This window comes from Arvicanthis niloticus, chromosome 16 (genome assembly GCF_011762505.2).
Source record: "Arvicanthis niloticus isolate mArvNil1 chromosome 16, mArvNil1.pat.X, whole genome shotgun sequence".
NCBI classification, from domain to species: Eukaryota; Metazoa; Chordata; class Mammalia; order Rodentia; family Muridae; genus Arvicanthis; species Arvicanthis niloticus.
The window spans coordinates 7,761,601-7,788,585 of NC_047673.1; the positions used below are offsets into that span (position 1 = coordinate 7,761,601).

The 26,985-nt window shown below is 50.3% G+C and overlaps 1 protein-coding gene across 19 annotated transcripts in view; it reads left to right on the forward strand.

The window, feature by feature from the left end:
- The window catches only part of Mcf2l (MCF.2 cell line derived transforming sequence like), a 144,969-nt gene that overhangs the window by 96,920 nt on the left and 21,064 nt on the right, over positions 1-26,985 (forward strand). For all 19 annotated transcript variants that reach the window (XM_076913823.1, XM_076913824.1, XM_076913822.1 and 16 more), the window contains 12 exons: positions 4,149-4,239; positions 12,569-12,688; positions 15,841-15,957; positions 16,477-16,626; positions 17,551-17,675; positions 19,177-19,291; positions 23,136-23,255; positions 23,696-23,887; positions 24,243-24,434; positions 25,096-25,255; positions 26,099-26,172; positions 26,408-26,484. In XM_076913823.1, coding sequence (XP_076769938.1) covers positions 4,149-4,239; positions 12,569-12,688; positions 15,841-15,957; positions 16,477-16,626; positions 17,551-17,675; positions 19,177-19,291; positions 23,136-23,255; positions 23,696-23,887; positions 24,243-24,434; positions 25,096-25,255; positions 26,099-26,172; positions 26,408-26,484 — 1,533 coding nt within the window. The remainder of the gene's footprint in view (positions 1-4,148; positions 4,240-12,568; positions 12,689-15,840; positions 15,958-16,476; positions 16,627-17,550; positions 17,676-19,176; positions 19,292-23,135; positions 23,256-23,695; positions 23,888-24,242; positions 24,435-25,095; positions 25,256-26,098; positions 26,173-26,407; positions 26,485-26,985) is intronic.

Sequence of the window (26,985 nt, forward strand, 5' to 3'; positions counted from 1 at the left end):
CTTTATCCTAGTGAATTCCCCAACAATGACACAGAGAGTCCAAGATTTACTTAAGGCTTTAACCTGGGCAGTCAATTGATATGTTTTAATCCCCTAAACTAATCTGGCTACCTCCCAGTCAAAACCCCCATAATACTTGCATTTAAGGCCTTCCATGCTCCAACTGAACTCTTATGATGTCTGCTCTCCTCCCTCTCCATGGCTCAGTCTGTTACTCTTCATCTCTCCCCTCCCCTGGCAGAAGTCCCACCTTATTCTCTCTTCTGCCCAGGCATTGGATAATCAGCTTCATTGACACGGCAGAGAACAAATGGGGAGAATTGTTTACTTAAACTTGAAACAGGAGATTCTTGACATAAGCATCACAATGTTGTATCCAGATTGAAACAAGATATGGGGGCAGAGAAATCAGCATTTGAATAACACAAGGATAAACTACACAGTGCACAGAACATAGCCACACACAGCTTGCACTCTGGTCCCATCCCTCTAGTGTGTGTTTTTAACTGTTTGTATGTGTGGTCTCCATAAGCTCATAGGTTTGAATGCTTAGTCATTGGAGAGTAGAACTATTTGAAAGGATTAGGAGGTGTGGCCTTGGGGGTGAAGTGTGTCATGGGGGAAGGCTTTGAGGCTTTAAAAGCTCAAGCGAGGCCTAGTATCTCTCTCCTCCTGCAGCCTGTAGATCCAGATGTAGAGCTCTCAGGTACTTCTCCAGCACCATGACTGCTGTGATGCTGACAATGGACTAAACCTGTAAGCCAGCCACAATTGCAAGAGATTTCCTTTAGACGAGTTGCTATGGTCATGGTTTCTCTTCACAGCAATAGAACACTGACTAAGAGAGACGTTGGTACCAGGAGTGGGGTATTGCTGTGCTAGGCCTGACCATGCTGCTCGTTGGCAGAATGTGGACTTTGGGACTTTGGGTTAGGATCACAGTTGACTGCTTTGAGAAGAGATTAGTGGGCCGTACTGGAAGGAGCATGGAAGTCAGTGGCACTGAGAGCAGTGTAGGTTATGATGACTCAGCTCAAAAGGTCTCAGAGGAGAATATTAATAAACAATTTCTTGTGGTATTTTGGCAAAGAATGTGGCTGATCTCTATCCTTGTCCAAAAACTCTGCCTGAGGCTAAGTTGAGGAGTTTTTGGATTAATGGTGTTGGCAGAGGAGATTTCAAGACAACCTAGTGTTGCCTGTGTTGCATGGTTATTAGTGGCCACTCTTGCGCAGACCTATAATGAAAAGCAGGACCCCTCCATGGCCTCTGCATCAGCTCCTGCCTCCAGCTTCCTGCCCTGTTTGGGTTCCTACCTGACTTCCCTCAGTGATGAATAGTAGGAAGTGTAAGACAAAATAAACCCTTTCCTCCCCAAGTTGCTTTTGGTCATAGTGTTTCATCGCAGCAACATATACAGTAAGACAGTATTTCATGCGTCATATTTTTTTCACTCAAATGGACTTGTGCGACATTTGGTATGAGTGAGTGAAGGCCATGCCCATGGCACTGGGTGTGGGGGACGGAGCTTCATGGATGGAGGGGTGGGGAAAATGTGGTCCCAGTGTGTGGCCAACAAGTGTCTGCATTTTCTTGGTCATTTGCATAGATGTACACACGAAATGGCAAGCTGGATATAGGCTCTCAGGCTTCTGAATTAGCCTGGGATGGGTGGGCTCGAGGACCCTAGGTGACATTGTGGAAATTTATTCCCCTGAAAGAATATTCTGGCTTCAGCAACTTGCTAGAGTCTCAGGTTTAGGGCCTGTTGTGGAATTGTGAAGGGGTAACTTTACGGGTCTATTCTATGTGAATTATTGGGCATGTGCACATGTTAAGGTATGTACAGATGCAAATGAACATGTATGTTCGTGTGGAGGTCAGAGGACAAGATCCTGTGTCTTCCCCGATCACACTCCACCTTATTTTTTGTGTCAGGGTCTCTACCCAAATCTGGAACTCCCTAATTTGGCCCAGCTGGCTAACCAGTGAACCCAGGGACCCCCCCACCTCACTCTTCCCAGTCCTAAGCTTACACGTGTGCACAGATGGCCATGCCAGCTTTTTCCTTATGTGAGGGCTTAGAATCCAAGCACAGCCCTTCATACCGCATGGCAAGCAAGTTTACCTACCAGCTGTCTCTCTAGCTCCCTCATGAAGAGATTCCATGGTTGGGGAAAGAGACTGTGTTTCCTCCATAATAGAAATTGCTCCAGGAGAAGGGGGAAACTGAGTCAGGCAGTGTTGCTCACCCAGCCATAGGTCTCCAGTTTTACTGGATTTGCACATAGCTCACAGCAGCTCCAGCAGGCAGATGCTGTTATTACTTCCATGGTTGCAGAAAAAGACCCGGAGGTGGTCACAGTGAATCCCAGAAGAGCAGCATTGCCCCTCGTGCACACCCCTTGGTGGTAGCTGCCATTAGGAAGCCCTGTAGGTTGGCCCTTTGTGGGTGTTCCTTAGACCACTGGTTTGGGGCTGGCAGCATGCAGCCAGACTGTTTGGGCTGAGGCTTATGTGTATAGAACAACCTGGTATTCTGAGCCCTCTTTTCTTTGTCACTCTAGGAAGGGTCAGGCTCGGATGACTAACTCAGAAATACAGAGACAAACCTGGTGCACTCCCCTGAAGGCTAGGAGGGAGGCAGTATGTGGGGTCCGGTTAGCACAGCTGTCTCATGGTCTTAGGGCTTCAGTACATAAATCTCATGCCTCATGAGGAAATAGCCTCTAACCTTGAGGGATGGTTGGTGGTCCATTGCTGGGGACTCTATGAGGGGTCTGTACTCCATGTGGCCACCACAGTGCTGTTTCCTCCCTCCTCCCTCTCTGATTTTAGGCTTTGCTGTGAGCCACATGGCCAGGCCAGGACAGTTAGAGTCACCCACCAACCATTAAGCACCATGGTAAATTCAGGGAAACCCTGTGTAGGCCTCTCAGAAGGGGCTCAGCCCCCAACTGCCTCAGGGTGTTAGGTGCCCGTATTGCCCAGTCCAGAGCAGGACTGGGATCTATTCTGTTTCCACTTCTCAGACACTGGCCCATTGGAACCAGCTAGGCAGGGGAGCGGGGCTGCAGTTCTGCTGAGCCAGCAGCAGCAGAAGGCTGTGTGAGAGAAAATGGACCCTACGTGGACATGTCCCCAGGAGTATTCTGCATGTCACTGGACATGTGGAGCTCTTCCTCCTCCTATGTATTGGATGGCGCGCAGCACTCTGGTGTGTGCTCCGGGTACCACCATCACAGATCTTCCCAGGACTCAGAATGGTCTGTTAATGGAGATGCAGCTTTGCCGACTGCATAATTTATAGTGCACTGTAGAATTCTGACTTTCACTTAAGTGCAGAAATGGCTTACTGAGAATCGTTCATAGATTCGGAAATCAGGCATTCAGAGCGGGTGCCTCCACCAGCCTGTCTCGTTCCTCTCTGCTGAGGATTGGCTGGTAGCAGGGCCTGCTGGCCCTGCACAATTGGCTTGGATGTGAAATTACCCAACAGAAGCAGACCTCCCACTTCCACCCTGTGACTCAGGCTTCTGCCGCCAGGCTGAGCCGAGAGACTGAGGGCATGCTACCAACTACACGATGCTGCCCTGCCTTTACCACAGATGTTGCTGCTGCTGCGGAGGGCGAAAGCTCCTGCCTCACACCCCACAGACACCAGGGAGCCTTCACAAGCCTTGGAGATTTTCACCCCAAATTGTGATGTCATCAGGAGCCATTTTTTAATGTGGATGAACACAGGACCGCAGATGCTAGGACTAACGTGACGTGGGGGTCCTGAAGCTTGTTCTGATGGTTTTGATCAGCTGTCCTGTTCGTGCACCAAAAGAAGCGGCTTGGCCCTTGCAGGGCAGTGGGATGTCAGCCTGTCCCAGGAGGAGGGGCTTCTGTTGATCTGTGAATTGATGCTGAGAAACAAACAACATACTGAAAGTATCCGTCCTCCTTTACATAGGAGAAAGTCCTGGGAATTACAGGGTGGGGCCTCTTGGGCCTTCGGAAGCCCGGTGCTGCTGAGACCTCTCTCGGACATGCACCACGGCATGCAGTGTGGAGATGGCGTGGGACAGTGGGGTCGCTGGTGTCCGTGGAAGCCAGGTTTGCTGCCAGCACATACTGACTCCAAGTGTTTCTCCTTGTTTCAGTTTGCAAGATGCTGGCATTGGATTCATCTTGGTCATAGACCGAAGGCAGGACAAATGGACCTCTGTGAAGGCGTCAGTCCTGCGGATAGCTGTAAGTACCTCTGGGGCTCAACACATGCTTGGAGGGCAGCAGCTTGCTGCTTTTCTTTCTAGTTTGTGTTGAAGGTGGGAGATTGAGGCGACAAGCAGGAGACCTAGCCAGGGGTAGGCTGAGCCATGCTAGGCCCATAGGGGCCCCCTGAATTGTGGGCATGTTTTCCCTGAGGTGGTCACTCTTAGGGGTCTGTTGTGATCCTCTCAGTAACAGCTTGGAAGTTTGGAGCAGAGACGGTTCTGAGCACATTGGACCTTCAGGTTAGAAGTTGGATATTGAATCCAATCGCTTCTAAGCATCTCTCTCCTTTCCATGTTGGGCTGTTTGACCTTAGTCCTGAGATGTGTTGTTCCTTGTTACCAAGCCCCTCCCCCTTGTAGCATGCAGAGACCCTCAGTTCTAGGGACCTTCTGCAGCCCCTGCAGCCACAACGGTAAAGTTACAGGACTTGCTGGTGGTTTCAGCCTGCAGTTGCTATTTCAGAACAGTAAGACTAAGGCAGCAGAAATCCTGTTTCTGCAGCTGTTCCACCACCTACAGACTTGATCTGGGCCGCGTCTTCCAAGACGAGTTCACCCACGCTTGTCATCCCCACCTGTCATCCACAGATTCATGAAGGACCCAAAAGCCTGGATGTCCACTAGCACCATGGCTCTGGGCAGCAATTGTTTAGCTGCTCCCAAGGTCTCTGGGCAACTGATCCCATGGTGTCAAGTTCTGCATCTACTTTTGCTCACACCTAGTCAGGGCCTAGGCTCCCTTCTCCCCAGTTCCTGTTTGCTTCTGTCTTCACAGAGTACAGCTGCATGGGGCCAGCATGAACAGGATTTCTTCACACACGCATCACATGTACTCACCTGGTCATACATCTGGAGAGACAATCACAGTGTGGATGTGCATGTGTGTGCACATGCGTGCAGCGTGCATGTGCACTTGTAAAGTTACACTTATTTATTATTAGGGGAGCCCTGTGCTGTAGCAGAGGTCAGCGGACAACTAGTGTGAGTTCACTTTTTCCCTTCTGACACGTGGGTCCTATGGATCCTAGGACCCTTCACTCCCTGAGCCGTCTATGTTTTATCTAGTAAGTCACTCCCAGGTTAGAAGATGTGTTTCCAAATACAAGGTATTTTCCCAGGAAACAGAGATTCCGCTTTAAGCCTAAAGCAGTCCTGTGAACCTGCCCCACGGGAAACTGGTCCTCGCACACTCCGGTGCATGCTGGGTCCCTCTTGTCAAGTGTGAATGTAGATGAACTTAGAACAAGGTTTCTAAGTGGGTTTCAGAAGCCAGCTGACTCATCTTTAAAACTGTGCTTTGTGGACACGGTGGCTGCAAGGAAAGAATTTGACTTTTATTTTTACATTGCCCTTTGTTTCTGTTGTTGTTGCCTGCTTCTGAGCTGGAGTCTCACTCTATAGTTGAGCTTGGTCAGGGCTCTCAGCCTGCCTGCCCCAGCCTCCCAAACACTGGAGCTGTAGGTGCACACTGTAGGTGACACTATCACACCTCTCTTGCATTGATTCTTATAGTTATAAAACAGGAAGTGTTATTCTTATGACTCTTAGCATTTGCCAGAGCTAGGAAGTAGCAGAAGCTACCGTTTATTCCAGCAAAATTATCATGTATTTGCTTTGATCTCCAGAAATGACCAATGGTCTTAACACAAATCCAGCAGGTAAACTAAGCAAGTACTGTAGGCCAGGCCTGGAGCAAGCCTGGGAAAATGAAGAAAAACAGTGATCTAAGAGTGTGCAGCCGGGCTGGATGTGCAGTGCAGGGACCCTGGGGGCTACAGCAGCATGCAGGAAGCTACTGACACCCTCAGTGTGGGGACAAATTCACAAGCCAGTTTGTTGCTGTTCTAGGAATGGGTCCACCGTCCTGTGTAGCTAGAATTCCTGACAAGGCTCTCTGGGAAGCCTGCATGTGTGTGAGTGTGAGAGAGTATGGCACAGAGGGCGAGGGGCAGGCAGGAAGAAGGAAGGGTTGAGCATGTCTCCAGGAGGAGGTGTACAGTCTTAGTTGTCTTAGTTATTCCTGAGATGTGGGGAGCAGTCTCAGCCTGAATAGCTGAGCCCCAGGGAAGGATGGCACACTAAGAAATAAGACACCATTCAAGGGGCTCAACTGTCCTCCTCCTGAGCCTCTGAGGGTCACCTGGTAAGGAATGACAGTATGAGCACAGTGGGGTTTATACCTGGGGTCTGGAAATGGGATAGCAATTCGGGTCCTACCCACTCGGTACATATAGCTGTTGAGGCAGGTCAGTATGTTTCCTCCAGGATCCTGGCTTTAGAGTGTATCGAGAAGCAGCCTGTTCTGGGCACAGCATCCAGACCTGGGTCTCCACATGCACTGGGTTTTGAGTCCAGGTAGTCTCAGGGAAACGACTGCTTCATCCAGCCAGGCCCCCAGGAGGGTGGCCTCTCAGGGTGCTACCAGGCAAGGAGGCCAAGGGGCTTCTGCCTCCTGCTGCCAGGGTTCCTGCTGAGCTGCACTTATGTAAGCCTTGGAGATGACTGCTATTCTTAGCCGCCATCTGTGCAGCCTCGTGAGCTGGCGTTCCCTGCTTTGCGGTGGTCTTTTTCCTTTTTGATGCCTCCAGCTTTGCTTGGAACTTAAAAAATAAGAAACGGAAGGAACCAAAAACCCAGTCTCCCTAAAATTCCAGTGCCTCCATCAGGGGAAAAGTGTGTGTTCATCTCTGGACAAGCGTGCACTGCCTTCCATCACTGAGCAAAGACAGAGATACTCAGCCCCAAAGCTGAGAGCCCAGGAAGCTCCTCACTGCCAAGTAATTGGCTCAAAGTTTTGAATAGCCATTCTCACAGAGATATAAAACACCCGAGGAAACACTTCTAGGCTCTCTGTCAACATCTCGCCATCCCTGCTATACTGTGTATGTTTCTGTCTGTGTGTCTCATGGGTGTGTTAACATTCAAGGATATCATAAATGTACATGTCTATTCTCATAGGTAGCCTAGTCCTAACTAAACCTGTGCCTGTTTCACTTAAGGAGATTGGGTGTGTGTACATGTATGTGAGAGATGTGTATGCACATGTATGTAAGAAGTGTGTGTGTGTGTGTGTGTGTGTGTGTGTGTGTGTGTGTGTGTAGAGAGAGAGAGACAGAGAGAGAGAGAGAGAGAGAGAGAGATATCAAGGTCTAGTGTCTTCTTCAATTACTTTCTTCCTTATTCTTTGAGACAAGGTCTCTTGCTGAACCTGAGGCTCTGATCCAGGTAGACTGCCAGCTAGCAAGTCCCAGGGACCTCCCTGTTTCTACTTCCCTGGTACTGGGGTCTCAGGTGATGCTGTCATATCCCATGTACCACCACACCCTTCTTTTTATGTGGGAATTGAACTCCCCCATACATGCACAGCAAATAACTTTCTAACTGAGTTACCTCCTCAGCCCCAAGAAAATGGAATCTAAAATATTGCTCAGTCTGCCCAGGGGAAGAACTCTTTTTGCTCTGGGAATGACGTAGTCTATGCAGAACAGCACAAGACTTGCGTCTGAGGGACCTGGGTTTGCAAGTCATCCAGCCAGCTGTCCCATTTGCTGCATGAAGCATTGTCCATTGACTCCAGTCCTGCTCCAGTCACGGGCTGCAAGATCAAGTGAACCACCAGAGGTCAGGAGAGTCATGGAGAGAGAGTGGGAGGCAGCACTAAAGGACTTCCAGGCAGAGGTGTCTGAGGCAGTCAGGGTGTGCCATGGATTTTCCCCGGGGCACTGTGCCAAAGTGCAGGCCAGAGAGAGAGAGGCCAGCAAGTGAACCCCCAGCAGTCAAATCACTAAGAGGGAGAGAGTCATGTGGTTAACTCCCTTACTAAGTAGTCTACAGACTGACCAGAAGGGTAGAGACGACAGGTAGCGCGACACCACTTGGCACCTGGTACTCCTTGTAGGCCTCCAAGCTTCCCATGGAGATGTGTGCACCCCAGGCTGGTCAGATGAGCAGCTGTGAGTCTGTGTGGAAGGCTGGGACCAGTAGCTGGTAAGCATCACCCAGACGCTCACTGCCCCTGTGAGATGCTCCAGTTTCACCTCCCAAGAGGCCAGGATGGCTCTGGAGGGGCCAGCCTAGGCCTCCCAACACCGGAGCCTGAGCTCTCCCTACAGGGAGGTCCCCACTGGGTAGGGATGGTCTGTACAGAGTATTCCAGAGGAAAATGGGCACAACCTGAGGGGTGTCTTTTTAAACAGTTGCCCTCCAGCCAACGATCAGCTTTCCCACTTTATTTTATTAAGAAAACAGATCTTAATAATTGTGTTAGAGGGACGTTCTTATGTGTGCCTCGGCTGCCGCTCCCGCTCCACTGCAGCTGCTCTGTGGGTTTTCTTTTGACAAACACTGAAGCAGTTTAGGAGAAAGGCTTGTTCTTTATCCATCGCTTTAAAGCCAGACAGATCCTCAGCAGGGAAGGACATGGCAGAGGACTGACCCGCTCACAGAGACCAGGACCCTCAGAGGAGTGACAGGCAGCAGGCAGGAACATGAGGCTACAGAGTAAATCAGAGTTCTTACCAACTCAGCACCTTTTCTTCCAATTTTTTATTTTGAAATATTTCAAGCTTACTACCATGTGTTCTTGCAATGACAGTTTTCCCATGTGTCTATATGTGTATGTGCACACACACATACACATACACACACACACACACATGCACAGAGATATGTGCACAGAGAGACACACCGCCATACCTGTACACTTTCCCACACAGAAATACACATAGACACAGAGAAACTTGCTCACAGATAACATACACACACAGACCCATGTATACACAGAAGCATGCACATACAGACAAGTATACAGACATGTATCATGTGTATACCCATATGCATACATATACAGGTGATAGACATGCACTGCATGCATATACACAGAGGCACACATATACATAAAGACACATGCATACAGAGATATGAGCACATACATGTGCACAAGAAAGCATACAGGCAAATGCAGAGGTGTACATGAACACACAGGCTCATGAACACTTACACATGTGCACAGATCAACACTCATATACGGGTATAGCTGCATACACAGCCTCACACATGCATACACATATGTACACAGATGTAACTAAATACACATGCACAAAGGCACATGTAGGAATGTGACACACACGGTAACTCACCTGCACACACACACACACACACACACACACACACACACTGCTTGCTGAGCCCACTTGACAACTGGTTATACCACTGTGGGAAGTTTTCCTCCAGGTTTTGGCTATGAGCCCACTGAGAATAAAGCTGTGCTATAGTGAAGCCAAGACCCGCAGTGGCAACATAGTATTAACATTGTTCCGACTCCATAAAGATACACTACTGAAACAGCCTTCTTATATCTTCTGCTAAAATCCAAGGTCGGTGACAAGTGAAGCGAGCAGCCAGTTATGCCACCTCAATGCCCACTTAGCTTTTTGCTTTAGGTCTTGTGACACTGATACTTGTGAAGGCTGGAAGCCAGGAGCTTTGTAGAAACCCTGGGTTTGGTTTCCTTGCCTCTGGCTTCAGCAAGCCTCCATAGTGAGTACTGGCACCCTTGTGTCCCATCAGGTCAAATCCCTGCACTTCCCCACTAGATGATGGCTCTTCTGTTTGTGACATGTCACCTGTGGTGATACTTTGGGGCTGACCAGCAAGCCTGTTCCTCAATATTTTTCCTCCTGTGTTTGCAGCCACAGGGATCCTTGAACTCCTACCCACGCCAGGAGTGTACTAGGTGTTGTTTCATGGTTGTTTCCTCTTGTGGCCTGTGGCAGGTGCTGGGTCCCCATCTGCACCTCCTAGTTCCCATGTAACCTGAAGGCCCAGCAATGATCAGGTGACTGTTTACTCTTTGCCTGAAGGGCAAGTGTGGAGTCCATCACCCCTGTAAGAGAGAGGCTATAAGCTGACCAGAGAGTGCACACGATGCCTTCCAGGCCCAGAGTGAGCTTTGTAGTCACGCTGCTCCTATAGAGGAGACGTGACCAGAGCCAGCCGGAGCTTCTGCAGAGCAGAAAGAACAGGCAAGCACCTGCTTGAGGTGGGTGGGGACAAGAAAGACAGCTGCTTCTCTGACAGTGTCCTAGTGTCCCATTTTCCTACCAGCTGCCAACACAGTGTCTCTCGAGTTTGCAATGCAGAATCCCCATGTGTTTGTTTTCCCGAGTCTAACTGACGTCAAGTCTGTGAGGATGTGTTCTGTGTCACCTGAGGGGAGCACACCTGGGTGGTGGTGCAGATCCACCCTGAGATCTCCGTCCCCAGAGACCGTGTGATTTATTAATACTGGTCTCATGCATGCACCTTTGGCTGGTGTCTCAAAGCCTCACCAGAGGCTCCATGGCCAGCATTTAGCCTCTCAGGAGGGCACCTTAGACTCAGATCCAGGCTTTTCTGGTTGGTGAACACTGAGGTAACAAATGCCATTTTCATATTAGCTTTTGTTTGTTGGATGCTACCAGACAAGAGAGGTTGGCCCAGTGTCCGCTGCTTTGCGAAGCACAGGACACAAGCTGGGCACACACAGCTCTGAGCCTTGAGGAAGACTTGCACCTCACCTCATGGACCACTCAAAAAATAAGTGACACTTTATGTCAGATAGAAACCTACTGCCATGTTACAGTTCAAAATTATTAAGTATTTTACCAAACACCAATATCAAATTCTCATCTGTCTACTTCTGTGTTTTAGGAATGAGGGTTTTATTTGAGACTTCCCCCAGCTTTGAACACAAACAGTAGAGTCTAGAGCAGAGAATATTTACTCTGCTGCTGTTGATTTAACAGCAGCAGCTGCTACATGTCCTTGTGCAACCTCCAGACATGCCTACGTTCATCTTAATTCTTATACAATTATTTATGAAAATTCAATAGCTTAACAGAAGCTAGTGCAGGTAAAGAGAAGAGATAGTAGCTACAAATGGGAATGGAGGGCACCTCTGGGCCAGTGGAGGGCACCTCAGCCCAGGGAGTCCTGTATCTGGTAGGAATGGGGGGCATCTGTTTATCTTTTAAGGGTTCGGGCATTTTCCCTTCTACAGAGCCAGTCTTCTGGGAGGTGTGACTCTGGTGACAAAGCTAATTGTAGTTTAGAGAAGGGTGACTCACTGTCACCTGAGGAAAGCTGCCTGCCCCAACAGTAGCTCCTTAAATAGTGGCATCCGATTTCACAGGGAGGACAAAACTAACAACCCTTGTGCGACATTGCCCAGAGAGAGTCCGCCCTCCCTGGCTGTGTTCTGTTCTTAGTCTGACTATTCATCCTCGCACAAGGCATCAGGGACAAAGTCTGAAAACTGGCATTACCTATTCACAGCTCCCTCCTGTGGGAGCAGCTGGGCACATGCCTGCAGAGTATGGGAAGGCTGTGGACAGAGGCATGCCCTAGCATCCTCGCCATGGCAGGGCAGGGGAAGCCAGGCCACTGGGGCAAGAGTATGAATTGGAGGGTGCTGTCTGCAACAGGACATCAGTTGTTCCCAGCATCCTGCTTCACATCCCCTCAGAAAGACCCCTGACCGGGCCCCTGTTTCTCATCATACCTATGACTGAAAAGTATGAAATAGGTGAGCCTCACCATGTCGAAGGCCCTGAAAGAACCAAGGGCCTGCGAGTCAACAGAAGAACGTTTTCTTCCAGGGCAAGGCCACTTTCCACTTTTCTAAATGGGAGGCCAGCTGTAAGGGCTGGGCACTGATCCACACTGTCCTGGATGGGGTCAGCTGTGGAGAGCCTTCAGTGTCTAGGAACACACGAGCTGCACTAGTTTCCTCACCCACAGTCAGGAATGAGGCAAGCATCCGCTTCATTCCCCATTTTGCAAATAGGAAAGCAGAGGCACTACCTTATCCAAGGTCAAACGCCTGGCAAGAGGCAAGGAGTAACCACACAAATGGAATTAACCATTCAAGGGTGTGAATATGCGTGCGCATGCTGGGGGAGCTTATATTGATCTTGGTTCTTGGTGCTGCACAAATATATCTTCTTGCTTCTTTTTTCTTTGTGAGTTCATTAGGCCCTATGGCTGAAGTGACAAGATGGCATAAATGGGGTGGCTTGAACAACAAGTACATCTTCTCTAGATAGAAGTCTGAGATTCGGGTACCTGAGCTATGGAAGACCCTTGCTCTGCATGAGTCTATACTGGGAGTAGACACCATGTCACCCCTCACAGCTGTGACGTGCATTCGGTGTTTACTTTTTTAAGCAACATTCATACAGAAGCCCACTGTCAGCTGCAGCCACAGGCCAGTCGCGTGGCCTAGGCCACATGTGGCAAATGCTCCAGGCCCTTCTTCTGTCTTGCAGGCATCTTTCCCAGCCAACCTGCAGCTTGTCCTTGTTCTTCGGCCCACGGGCTTTTTCCAGAGGACTCTCTCGGACATCGCCTTCAAGTTCAACAGAGATGAGTTTAAGATGAAAGTGCCGGTGAGTGCTCTCGTGAGCTGTGTCAGCAGAAGGGAGCTTAAGGACATTCTTGGCACGTGGTTAGCTCTCACAAAGTGACCTCCACTCTGAGGCAGCAAATAAGCCCCCAAATAAAACCCCAGAGATTCAGTCGGAAGTGACACTCCCCTGAGTTCTGGCAGTGGAAGCTTGATGATTTGTTTCCCTTTTCCTTGAGGCCTGTCCTGCCCAAGCTAGTGGTCCATACATTCAAGGCCACAGCCTTGGGTAGGTTCCAGGGGATAACTCTGTCAGAATATTGTAAGTCACCGTGCAGTCCTACGCCAGCCCACTGTGAGTGGCACACCCCAAACGTCTCAGAGAAAGGGAGGTTGGCCGGGCAGTGGTAATGCACACCTTTAATCCCAGCATTTGGGAGGCAGAGGCAGGCGGATTTCTTGAGTTCGAGGCCAGCCTGGTCTACAGAATGAGTTCTAGGACAGCCAGGGCTACACAGAGAAACCCTGTCTCAAAAAAAGAAAGAAAGAAAGAAAGAAAGAAAGAAAGAGAGAAAGAGAGAAAGAGAGAAAGAGAGAAAGAGAGAAAGAAGAAAAAAACGAAAGGGAGGCTGGTTGGTGGGGACATGGGTGTGTCCTGAGGCCATGGAGGGAGCCTCAGCTGCCAGCCAGGCATACTCTGGACCTCAGCCAGGAACAACCCAGCAGGGTAGTCCCTCCCTTATCTGCATGTCTCCCACCAGCATGGGCCAGCCTCTTCCCACCATCTACTGAGAAAAGACCCTTACGATACTCTACTTCCTGTCAAAAACCAAGACTATATAAAGTTCCTGAAAGCACACACCTCGCAGCCTGTGAAGCCTATGTATGACCCATGCAGCACCCAGGAGCTGCCAGAGCGTGACCCTAGGAGGTTGTTTCTTTTTCACAAAGAGAACAGGAACACAAGGGCCATTGCCAGGCTGTGAAATGCCCCCAGCAGTGCCACCCAGATTGTTTTTGGAAATGTAAGAATCCGGGCCGGTTGCTGTCCACAGTGCTGTCTGCTGTGTCTGGGTCTTCAGGTGGCAGACACCCTCTCTTTCCTAACTGTCTAAAGCCTCTGCCCATCCCTCATGACTGCTCCCTGACCTTGCTCCGGGAAGGCTAGAGTCCTTCAAAACAGAAACAATGGAGGCTGGGTTCACTACCCTCTCTGCTCTGCCTCCACTGCAGTCTTCCTCAAAACTCAGGAGTGGCTAGAGAAGGACGCTCGGCACGGCCCACGTCCTCAAGGGACGACCATGACTCTCTAAGAGTCACAAATTGGTAGCTCTGAGAATCACTGGCCCCAGGTCTATGGGAAGATACTGTACCCCATGTCTTGTGGCAGCTTTTTCCAGACAGTCTGTTTCTTGGACCTAGTTAAGGGCAGAACCACCCATGACAATAGCTCACCTAGCTAGACGTCAAGTCCTGGTCCCAAACTAGATATGGGAGACACGTCCATAGCTCTTGTGTCTGAGCCCCATGGATGCCCTGCCCCTCCCCTCTTATGATCAGATGAAATCGGCATGTCTGGACCTTCTCCACCTTCAGCTTCCTCACCTCTGAACATGGCGGGAAAGTAAGGTTGAGGCCATCTATAATAGTGTATGGTCTCTTTTGTAAAATTATTTTGTAGTATTATGTTAATAGGTGTTAAAAACAGATTTACAGAAACTGTCCTGGCACCCGCAAGCTTATAGACAAATCTTAGATAAATTCTAGAATTATCAAAGGACTTGGCTTTTAGGAGGTGCTAATACCGTTTCCACTGTGCAGACCTCGTGGCAAGAGAGCTCTTTAGACACACTCCTGGGCTCCTCACCTTCTCTGTTATGATGGAAAATGTACCACACACACACCACACACCACACACACACATACACACACACTACACCACACACCACACATCTCACACACACACCACACACACCACACACACCACACACACCACACATACACCACACACCACACACATCATACCACATACACACCACACATACCACACCACACATACCACACACACTACACTACACCGCACATACCACACACACCACACTGTGCACACTCACCACACACCACACACTTTACCCATCACACACTACACACATCACACACCACACACTACACACATCACACATCACACACCACACACACACTCCAGTATTAAAGTTAAGGATAGAGGTTTTCTTGAGTTACCCAATCCGTCTTGGGCTTACTGGCCATGAGCCAGAGTTGTTTGACAGCATGTGGATAAATTTATTAGAAGAACCAAAAGAAAATGGAGCAGCTCTGTGAGAACTGTGTTTCTGGCTCAAACTGAGGCTCTAATGCTGTTTTATCTGGCAGTCGGACTTCAGTGGGGACCTAACATCTATACTGCTTCTCAGCGCTGTGAACGGCTCCTTTCTGGGAACCCTGGTTCTCAGCAATCCTGACTTCTGCCCAGAAGACACCAGAGCCTTTTCTCTATTGTAAAAAACCAGGTTGTCTTTAGACACCCCCAGTATAGAGCCCCCACTTTAAACTGACTCAGCGCTGAATAATAGATGCCATGGTATCAAATAACATCTGCACTGAGTCTTTGGAAGTTTATTCTGTAGTGTCTGCCTGACAGCTTACAAAGCAAAGTCTATATTTTCATCTAAAACTCATGGTAGAATGACCTCAGCAATGGCCAAAGAATGGTGAGATCCAGCTACAGATGCAGAGCTCGGCCGGAATTGTCAGTCTGATGAGGTGGGAGCCTGACTCTGCTGCTAAATTGATTCTTGCCAGTGCCTAACATGATGTTTGCAGAGTTCTCATCAGGAGCCAGCATAAACTGGTTTCTTAGGAAGCAAAGCTCTATTCCCTCGGCGTACCGAGCTCCTTGCCAGAGAAGGTACTGGCATCCGTGGCTATCTGTGACAGGCCAGGCACCTTATGCAGGGGTTGGTCATGTCCAGTGGCCTCACTGAGTCCTCACCATCTCCCAGTGAGATCCGTCAGAATATGCCCATTGTATAGATGAGGAAGCCAAGGAGAAGTTCCAATAAGAGGCTTGCATGGGGCTCATCAACCAGAGGGCGGAGCTGGCCCCATTCAAGTCAGAAGGCAGAGCCAATGTGGAGGCCAGGGCAGGGCGCCTGGTGATGCTCCCTTCTCTCACAGGTCATGATGCTAAGCTCGGTGCCAGAACTACACGGCTACATTGATAAGTCGCAGCTGACCGAGGACCTCGGGGGGACCCTGGACTACTGCCACTCTAGGTGGCTGTGCCACCGCACAGTGAGTGGGGGCCTGGGTGCTCTGCAGCCATGTTCTCATTACTTCATAGCCCAGCAGAATAGTTTTCACATGACAACACTGCCTTTTAAAACATGCTCACATGAAGTGCCTTCCCCAAGAATGAGGAGATGGTCTCTGTAGACCTTAGTCACTGTAAAGAAAGACCATGAGTAATGAGCCTGGGTGCGGCTCTCTCTGAGCTTAGTGGAGAAAAAAAACCTACCAAGCTCTGTGTTTCAGTCTCGACACTCACGAGTCTCCTATCAAGGAGCAGGAGGTAGAGACCTTGAGCGCAGAATGACCCTGGGCAATAGGGATATTTGCAAAGCCTGCCCCATACATTTCTGAAGAAGTGCGAGGTTGAGACACTCACCAGAAGGTATTTGCTGGCACCCCTGTGTCCACAGGGCTTGGGGGCCACCCTCTCCTTTCCAAGAACAGTCATGGTGTCAGCTTTCAGAGTTGCAGGCCGCGGGCCGGCGTGCAGGATTCTGTGACTGGGCTCTCCCTCCTCCCCAGGCAATTGAAAGCTTCGCCCTGATGGTGAAGCAGACAGCTCAGATGCTGCAGGCCTTCGGGACCGAGCTGGCCGAGACAGAGCTGCCTAATGACGTCCAGTCAACCAGCTTGGTCCTCAGTGCACACACAGAGAAGAAGGCTAAAGTGAAGGTGAGTGTGGCTTGTGGGGCTGAGGTTCAGAGCAGGGCAATTTGATGCCAGACACAAGATGTCTCATGAGTTGCCACACAGAAGGGCCAGAAGTAATCGGGTCTTCGGGGCTCTTGATAGGATACTGAGAACTGACCATAGCCCTTTCAGAGCCCCGTTAGAATGCATGTGCACGGATGGGTGGCACCTTTCAGCCCAGAAAACCTGAGGGACTTCAGAGTCTGTGCAAAGCCAAGACCAGAGCACTTCTCTGGTGGGTGTGCCCTGTGTGGGGGACCGGGCAGCTCCAGTGTAATTGAGCAGGGCCTCTGCCAGTTCCTCTCACCGGTGACGGATGATGTTATGGTTGAATTTGCTGCATAAAATCCCATTGTGCTATGAGCTCACATGGCCTTCTGGGGTCAAGACATTCTGCATCACTGATGGCTCTGAGACAGCAGGGTCTGGGTGTCTGTAAGCTTCTGTGTCCTGACGATGACACCCCATCTCTTCCAGGCATGTCTCTCACTCCTTAGAAATGGCTTTTGCCTGTACAACAAGGCCAACTACAGGAGAGACACTCGCAAGCCTGGTTTCCGGTCACTTTTGACCTTATCCCCATGCCCCGAGTGACCGTATCCCTAGCTGTGCCACAGCAAGCAGCAGTGGCACCATCCTTGCTAGCATATGTCTTTTCAAGTTAGTGCTTTGAGAATCTTATGTAAGTATACAATGTCCTTGACAGTTTTAAGTGCACTGTGTGATCACCCACAGTGCACAGTGTTCCCACCCCATGCTAGCCCCACCTACTCAGTGTTGAGACGTGAGTCCAGCCAGCTGGCTGCAATACAAACCCTGTGTTCTCATTCTCTCTCTCTCTCTCTCTCTCTCTCTCTCTCTCTCTCTCTCTCTCTCTCTCTCTCTCTCTCTCTTCCCCCTGTGCAGGAGGATCTGCAGCTGGCGCTGAAGGAGGGGAACAGCATTCTTGAGAGCCTCGGGGAGCCCCTGGCTGAGAGCACTGCCCATAGTGTGAACCAGGACCAGCTGGACAATCAGGCCACGGTGCAGAGGTAAGGCCCGCACCTGCCCACCCTCCCTTGCCCTGGCCAAGGTGCAAGACTTCCACAGATACACAGCTCCTGTGAAAACATGAGATGACTAGCCAAAGCGATTGCAACAGATCCCAGGCAGGTAGCCCTCTGGCCAGCCTCCCCTGCTAAAAAAGGAGAGGTGGTGCTCACGAACAGACAGTTTCACCGACCGGAAACCGTTGGGCAGGCAGCAGTAGCAGAGCACCTTAGATTCGAATGGCTCCCACATCCCCAGTGAGAGTCGTTGTAGGAGAGTAGCTCAGGATGTCTCTGTTCTAGCCTTGTGTCTTCAGGCATCCATTTACTATCACAGTAAAGGGTACTGTCTGTATTTCTCGCTGGTTCTCCATGTTTATAACACAACACAGGGCAGGATGCCATCCATCCGTGTCCGCTAGTGTCCGTGTCCGCTAGTGCTCCCTGTTGCTTTGACACATCCAGAGCCCTATCTGCCGCCTCACCACACTGCAGACTAGGGGGCGCTGTTCCCACCTACAGGACAGGCTCCGCGCATCTGGATGGATAGAATTTTGTCCAGAAACCCAGCGATAGGCAGCCAGGCTCTTGGCTCCTGGCTTTCGCCTGGCGCTCACCCACACTAGCTGTGGCTGTCTGCAGAACAGGCATGTTGTATTGGGAACATAGGAAAGGCACACACTAGGTTACCAAGGCTCACTAGCTGGAGATCTAGCCAGCTTCACTCTGGGAAATTTATCAACTCCTCCAAGACTAGGGAAAGGGTCAGAACAAGGTGGTGCTGGCTGGTTCTATTTTGAGTCCTTTAGCAAGAAGTAATCCTAAGAGTGAGGGCGAGGGTGGCGAACACCAGCTCTAGACCTTGGCAGCCAGCTGCTCTTCACCCTGAGCCAGGGTTGTCATCCTTCAAAAGTGAATAAATGTGGGACTGGGGAGATGGCACAGTTGATCGAGCTTGCCACGCAAGAACAGCAACCTAAGTCGGGATCCCCAGTGGACAGCTTGGGTGTATTGGCTCCTATTTGTAATCACAGTACTGTTCAGGTGGAGACAGGCAGATTCCTGGTGTTCGCCGGCCTGACACTAGCGGAATTGGCAAGCTCTAGGTTCCATGAGAGACCCTGTCTCAAATAACAACATGGAGCAACTGAAGAAGACTCCTGATGTACACACACACACACACACACACACCACACACCACACACCACACACCACACACCACACACACACCACACACATCACACACATCACACACACCACACACACACCACACAAATAGGGCTCTGCAGTGCCGCATCCGTGTGACACAGGCATGGGTGCAGGAGAGAAGTTCGAGCCTGAGGTCTTGTCTGACATGCATATCCCTCTGTCCCTCAGAACCCTGAGAACCATAGGAATCAGCACGTGAGGCTGGGGAGTCACTGGAAAGCTTGTTGGGTAGACCTCTGTGCACCCTGGGAGGTACAGTCTTCCTTACTCCTGCGACCCTTCCTCTCTTTTTCAGGCTCCTGGCCCAGCTGAATGAGACTGAGGCTGCCTTTGACGAGTTCTGGGCAAAGCATCAGCAGAAGCTGGAACAGTGCCTGCAACTGCGGCATTTTGAGCAAGGTTTCCGGGAGGTGAGTGACTGAGCTGCGGGCCACGGGATGCTGCCTTTCAGGAAGTGGGAGGAGGTTTATCTGCTTTATTTCTAACTCAGTGGTCCTCAACCCGTGGGTCACAACCCCCTTAGGGGTCACCCAAGACCATCCTATATATTAGATATTTAGTTATATTACGATTTATAACAGTCAGAAAATTACAGTTATGAAGTAGCAACAAAAATAATTTTATGGTTGGGGGCCACCACAACATGAGGAACTGTATTAAAAGGTCACAGCATGAGGAAGGTTGACAACCAGTGGTCTAACTTATATGACAACTGAAGAAGGCTTTCCAGAGCAGGTGACATTTCAAATCTATTTGTTATTCATGTGTGGAAGGGGTGTGTGCATGAGTATGTAAGTGCACACATTCATGTGTGTGCACACATGTGTGCACATGTGGGCTAAAGCAGAAGTTAGTGTCTTCCTTTATCACTCACAGCCTGAAGACAGGGTCTCTCACTGAAGCTTGCTATTTAGTGTAGACCATCTGGCCTGAGAGATCTCAGGATTCTGCTGTTTCTACCCCCACACCCCAATGCCGAGATTTTAGGCACACACTGCCATGCCCAACTTTTTATGTTGTGCTGGGGATTTGACTCCTGCCCAATGAACCACCTCAGCCACAGACAGCATTTTAAATCAAACTTTCTATTCAGAGATAATTCCAGACTCACCTGTAGTCATGCAGAGTGAGACAGCAAGTCCTGATCCCCTTTGCCAGTTCCCTGGGGAGGAGCAAGCCATAGCTCAGTGTTGCGGCCTAGACTGACATCGAAGCTATAGGTACAGGACACCCTTCACACCAGAACCCTTGGGCTGCCCTTTGCAGCCCATCCCAGCTCCCCACATGTCTCCAGTTCCTGGAGATCATTATGTGACTTAAACTTCCAAGTCATAGTCCATTATTGAAGGAGTCAGAAAAGGAATGCAAGCAGGGCAGGAACTTGGAGGCAGGCGCTGATGCAGAGGCTATGGAAGGTCAGAAGCTGATGCAGAGACCATGGGGGGATGCTGCTTACTGGCTTGCTTCCTCTGCCTTGCTCAGTTTACTTTCTTATAGAACCCAGGACCACCAGCCCAGGGATGGCACCGCCTACAATGGGCCCTCCCACCCTTGATCACTAATTGAGAAAATGCCTTACAGCTGGATCTCATGGAGGCATTTCCTCAAGGGAGGCTCCTTCCTCTCTGATAACTCCAGCTTGTGTTAAGTGGACACTCAGAACCATGCAGTGCTGTTAAACTCTACCTTCTAGTCAATCAGAACAGCGGGGCCACCACATATCAGAGTTTTCTTAGCTTCGTTTCATCAGGGCTGCGTGGTTTTCAGCATGGTTCCAGTTGTCTTATTGGACATATATCAAGCTGCTTCACTGAAAACTACAATGGTTTGGTGTTTTTATTCTGAGTGTATCTACTACAATATAAGAAATGCAGCTGCCCTTGTCCCGTGAGGCCCATCAAACACACCTGCCTGCTGCGGATTTATTTATTTATTTCTTCTGCAGAGTTCTTTGGGTTTTCTACACAGACAATCATGCCATTGAAAGAAGGGCACTTGGGGCCAGGCAGTGGTGGCGCACGCCTTTAATCCCAGCACTTGGGAGGCAGAGGCAGGCGGATTTCTGAGTTCGAGGCCAGCCTGGTCTACAGAGTGAGTTCCAGGACAGCCAGGGCTACACAGAGAAACCCTGTCTCAAAAAAACAAACAAACAAACAAACAAAAAAAAAAAAAAAAAAAAAGAAGGGCACTTGGATTTCTTCCCTTGGCTGTATGACTCTCCCTGTTATATTGACTACAGCTTCCCTGTTTGAGTAAAGGCAGTGAAAGGTACCTGGATGTCTTGGGCCCCATGGGGAGCATCCATGGTCTTCAGCCAGACACCCTGGGGGCTGTCAGCCTCTGCAGGAGCTTCTTACCAAGCCGAGAGAGTGTCTCTCGGCTGCCATTCTTTTCAGATATTTTAAGATCAGGGTAGATGTTCAATCTGTCCCATTCTTTCCTTCAACTGATGAATTCTGTGACCTCTGTTGCAAATTCTGTCAATAGGCTTTCAGATTCTTCACCCACCTTGCATCTCTGAAACAAAGCCTGGTCCCAGTGTGTGGTTAGTTCATGCACTGCAGTTGCTTTTATGCATGGCTGAGTCAAGTTTGGTAATAGCTTGCTAATTTTTGCAACCAATTCAGGGTGCACAGATCCAGGGATTCAAGAAGCACATGTCCGGGGATTCAGCATGCATGGATCTGGGGTTTTCTTTTTCACTCTTTCTCTTGTTTTGGAATCAGGACAATGTTATTTTAGGGAAATGAATCAATCAAAAGAGGACACTTCCAATTTCAGAAGGTTGTATAAATTAGTGTTAATTTTTTGAATGTGTGCTTATGCATACATTTGTGCATACATTTGTTTGTGTGGGTATGTGCACAAGTGTGTACATGTGCATACACACGTGAATGTATGAGCACAGAGATTAGAGGGGATGTCAGTATTCTTGCTCATGCTGTACCTTTACCTTTGGAGACATGATTTGTTGCCAAGCTTGGAGCTCACTGAGTGAGCTAGACTGAGCTCCAGGGACCCTCTTGTCTTCTCCCCAAAGTCTTGTCACCACACCCAACACTTTACCTGAGTACTAGAGATGTGGACTTAGGTCCACGTGCTAGCTTGGCAAGCTCTTTACTGGCTGAGCCCCTCAGTTTTTCTGTAAACATCAGATGTGATACCCTGGGAAGCTATGTGGGCCTGGAGGTAGGTAGGTAGGTGTGTGTGTGTGTGTGTGTGTGTGTGTGTGTGTGTGTGTGTGTGTTGGGAGGTATGTTGGGATGTGTATGTGTGTTGTTGTGCACGTGTGTGTGTTGGAGGGAATGTTGGGGTGCTGTTGGGGTGTGTGTGTTAGGGTGGGGTGGGGTTTAAGGGTGACTGAGCATGCCCAGCAGTTCTGACACTGTGAAAAGTGCTGCTTCACACTGAACAAACTGATGGTCCTATCAGGAGGTGGTCCCCTTCCTCTGTATCATGTTAAGTGAGATTCATGTCCAGACTTGCTTCTGCTCTCTTCCTGTCTGTGGAAGTCTGTAGTGATGGCCCCTGCTTCCTCGCTGATGTTGACAGCTTGCATCTTTTCGCAGTGCAGGGAGCTGACTGCTGTATTATCACAGTGTGCCACTTGAAGGGCAGCAGCTCAGCTTTTCAAAGAGACAGCATTGTTTCTGGTTGTATCTCCATCATTTATGTCTACAGGTGGCTTTGAATTCATTTCACTCTTATCCCAGGCTTGGAGTAGGATCCTGTAGTAGCTACTTAAGACTATTCTTTAATAATATGCTTATTTATTTAGTGTTTTTTATTGAGACAAGTTCTCAGTCTTTATACAGTTTTGACTGTCCTGAAACTCAGTATATAGCCTAGGCAGCCTCAAACGCAAACAATCCTCCATACCCGGCTTATCAATAATATACATATTTGTTATTGAATGTTACCAATGTTCCTCCCCCACTTTTAATGTGTCCCACAAATTCTGATATGCTGCACTTTCATTTCCATTGAATATAATGTCTTGTACTTCCTGTCAAGCCTCTTTGGTGACCTGTGGGTCATTAGAAGTACTATGGAGTTGTTTGGTTTCCAAGTGTTCCAGGAGTGAGGCAGTGGGTCGGGACAGCCCCCCAAGTGGCTCTGCAGACCCGAATGGATTGGCCAAAGCCTGATGGCCCTCGTCACCTGGCTGCTGCCAGGGTCACCATCCCCTGCCCCTCCAGGCATGGGCCCCTGAATGAGGCACAGATGTTTCAAGCCAGTCTTCCTCTTTTGCAGGTCAAAACCACCTTGGATTCCATGTCCCAAAAGATAGCTGCATTCACGGATGTTGGAAACAGCCTGGCCCACGTGCAGCACCTCCTGAAGGACTTGACCACCTTTGAGGAGAAGTCCAGTGTGAGAGCCGGGCACGGGTGGAAGGGGAAAGGTCACAGCATCATCTCACTGTGCAGAGGGCACAGGGCTGAGCCTCCCTTTGAGCATAAGCTCCTGTGGCACCTAAGGGGTAGCACAGGCAGTGTGCAGGGACCCCTAAGTGTCCTCCGCCATCTCAGGCACACACTGGGTCCTCCCTCTGTCCAGCTCTGTATTATCCCTTGACTTTCAAACCTGGACTTACTTACTGTATGCCTGGACATACAGTAAGTAATACCAACACCTTCCTGACTCCCACGACCTTTGACCTCAGAGCATCCTGAGGATTCAGTGGCCTCAGGCAGCCATAGCAGTCCACAGACTCCACGCCCATCGCCCATTTTCAGGACAGACAATAGGACCAGGTTTATCATTTGTCTCTCCTCAGGGGACTAAACAGACTACTTTGATGTGTCGTGCAGGTGGCTGTGGACAAGGCCCGAGCCCTGTCACTGGAAGGCCAGCAGCTGATTGAGAACAGGCACTATGCTGTAGACTCCATCCACCCCAAGTGTGAGGAGCTCCAGCACCTCTGTGACCACTTCGCCTCGGAGGTCACCAGGAGGCGGGGTCTTCTCAGCAAGTCCTTGGAGCTGCATAGCCTCCTGGAGACGGTAGGACACCCAACTGGACTTAACCAGACAACCAGAGCACTCCCTACCCCCACATCCTCCATCTTGTCTACTCAGAGCCTTTGTCCCCATGCACTCAGTGTCCCAGTAATGATTTCTTGGGCTTTCTGTTAGTCCTACTTCATTCTGATCCCCTCTCCTTTGGTGAGTTCAGCCCCGGAAACCTAGTCAGCTTTTCAGTGTCACGTCCCTCCAGGCACCCTTTGGCAGGTCACCTCATTTCCTGCAGGTGCATCAGATAGGAGGCAGGTGTGGGGAGCACAGGGTCCAGCAGGCAGCCACACAGGGGAAGGATGGGGCAGCAGGTTCTGAGGCTGACAGCCTTCCTTGTTTCCAGTCCATGAAGTGGAGCGACGAGGGGATCTTTCTGCTGGCCTCACAGCCTGTGGACAAATGCCAGTCCCAGGATGGCGCAGAGGCGGCCCTCCAGGAGATCGAGAAGTTTCTGGAGACTGGTGCAGAAAATAAGATTCAGGAGCTCAATAAGATTTACAAGGAGTACGAATGCATCCTCAACCAGGACCTTCTGGTAATGCCAGCTTGGGTTTCTATCTCCAGATGGTAGCCTGGGGACTAGGGACCCATTTCATAGGATATTTCAAAGAACATGTGTTTTAGATACTAAGGATTGAACCCAGGGCCTCAGACATACTAGGCCATATCAGTGAGCTATAACCTCAACCCCGGAAGAGCCGTTTGAGTAGGAGATCGGGGCTGGTGGGTAGCAGCGCAGGGATGGGAGCATCAGGTTCAGCCCTTCCTCCATCACAGAGGTTATCCCATGCCATCACCTCCCCCAGCATTGCCTGGGATAGGCATGGGGTTATGGTGTGACGTTCACTGGAACCCTGGTCACACCATGGTATCTCAGATATTACACAAAAGACCGGCTGGCTCCCCTTTGTCCCCAGCCTGCTACCCTAATTCCTCTTCTGGGGCTATAGGGAGAGATGCATCCCCCATCCACAGCCATCCTTTCTGAGTTCTGGAGATGGCTCCCCGTCCTGCTGGGAATCTCACGCAGCCCTGGCTGTCCGACCAGAGCTGGTACAGCACAGTGCATAGACACTTCTCACTCACCTGAAGCCAAGGAGGCTGTAGCCACTGACATGCACTCTCTGGACAACGGGGTGTTTTTAAGGGGCTGAAACTGACATCTGCAAGGTGTCTCAGAAGCCCTGTCGTTTCAGGAACACGTGCAAAAAGTCTTTCAGAAGCAGGAGAGCACGGAGGAGATGTTCCACCGCAGGCAGGCCAGCCTAAAGAAACTGGCAGCCAAGCAGACACGGCCTGTGCAGCCCGTGGCCCCCCGACCAGAGGCGCTCACCAAGTCCCCTTCCCCCTCGCCAGGTACACCCTTCCTCTCAGGTAGCCAAGTCCTGTTGCCGTGCACTCTGCCTGCCCTCCCTGGCCTAGTTCATGGTCAGCAGCCTGCATGCAGTTCAGGGCTCATCCTGTCACCCATTTTGATAAGTTTTATGAGGACTCGGACACACTCTGCCACATGTCGTCAGCTATGGCTGCTTTTATGCCTTGGCCACAGCAGAGTTGGGTCCTTTCAGCTGAATTCTGGTGACCCTCAGAACACTGACCGAGCCATTAGGAAAAGTCTCCAAGTCACTTCCTCTGACCCATTCCCTCCCATCTATCCATTATCTGTGCTGTTGCCAGAACTGTGCCCCTGGATCAGCTCTGACCTCTTCCCCAACCCTCCAGGCTGTCACTAACTATGGGACTGTGTTCCAGACCCCATGGGCTGCAAGGGTGTCATGGTCTTCTGGCCCTCACCTTGCTTGGAGACTTCCTCCTCCCTACATCAGGCAAGCAGTCTTTCCTTTCCAAAACAAAACAAAACAAAACCAGAGATGAACAGGCTTCTGTGTTGGTGAATAGCAGCCAGAAATGTCCTGAGGAAGCGCCCACCCTGGCCTGCGTGTTGGAGGTGGAGAGATGGCCCGAGCAAAGGGCTCCAAGGTTTCTAAGATGCCAGTGAGAGTTCCCTCCCTCTTGTCCACTGTCTCCTGTCAGCTATAACTATTCCCAATCTAGGGGCTATGGCGGCCCCAGCCAACATCCCTTGCCCACCGATCACCTCTCCCATCTTTATTGCTGTAACCCTTCCTTCTCTTCCCATTCCCTCGGGGTATAGACCTCGACAACACTAACGCCCTTCTTTGCCCCTTTCTATGCTAGGCTCTTGGCGAAGCTCTGAGAACTCCAGCTCTGAGGGCGGCGCACTCCGCAGAGGGCCCTACAGGAGAGCCAAGGTGAGGCTCGTGCCTTGATGACCCTGCATGTGCTTGCTGGAGCCACAGCAAAGCAACGCAGCATCCTCCTTTGGTGTGACCTTGCTGTCCATGTGCTGGGTCTCTGGGTCTCTTGAGCTCTGGGGCATCTACTTGCCCTCCTCAGACTCTATTCTCAATGGGAAAGCCAGCCGGGTGGTCAGTGCCTGAGGGGGCACTTTTCATCCTCAAGCCCAGCATGCTGTTCTCTCCTCAGAGTGAAATGAGTGAGCCCCGGCAGGGCCGCACCAGCTCCACAGGAGAAGAGGAAGAGAGCCTAGCCATCCTGCGCAGGTGAGTGGCCATACTTCCCGACCAAGCTGGGGGGATGAGGGGAGCTGTGAGTGTCTGGGTATTGCCATCAGGAAGGTGGTAAGCAGCACTTAGACCGTGGCATACAGAGCAGGAAGGAAGCCAGCATCATGTATATGACAACTGAAAACAAACACATGAGCTAGAGAACACACGCACATGAGCATGCACGCACATGCACACACACATACACACGTATACACGCACACATGCACAGAGCTAAAGGACATACACAAAGCTAGAGAACACACACGCACATGCATGCACATGCACACGCACACCCACATACACACACACACATACGCACGCACACATGTTCACACACACATGCACACATACCCGTGTGTGCACACATGCACATACATGCACGCACTCGTACACGTGCACATATACACACAGAGAGCTAGAGAACACACATGCACAAAGACACGCGAGCACATACACACACACACACACACACACACACATACACACACACCCCTG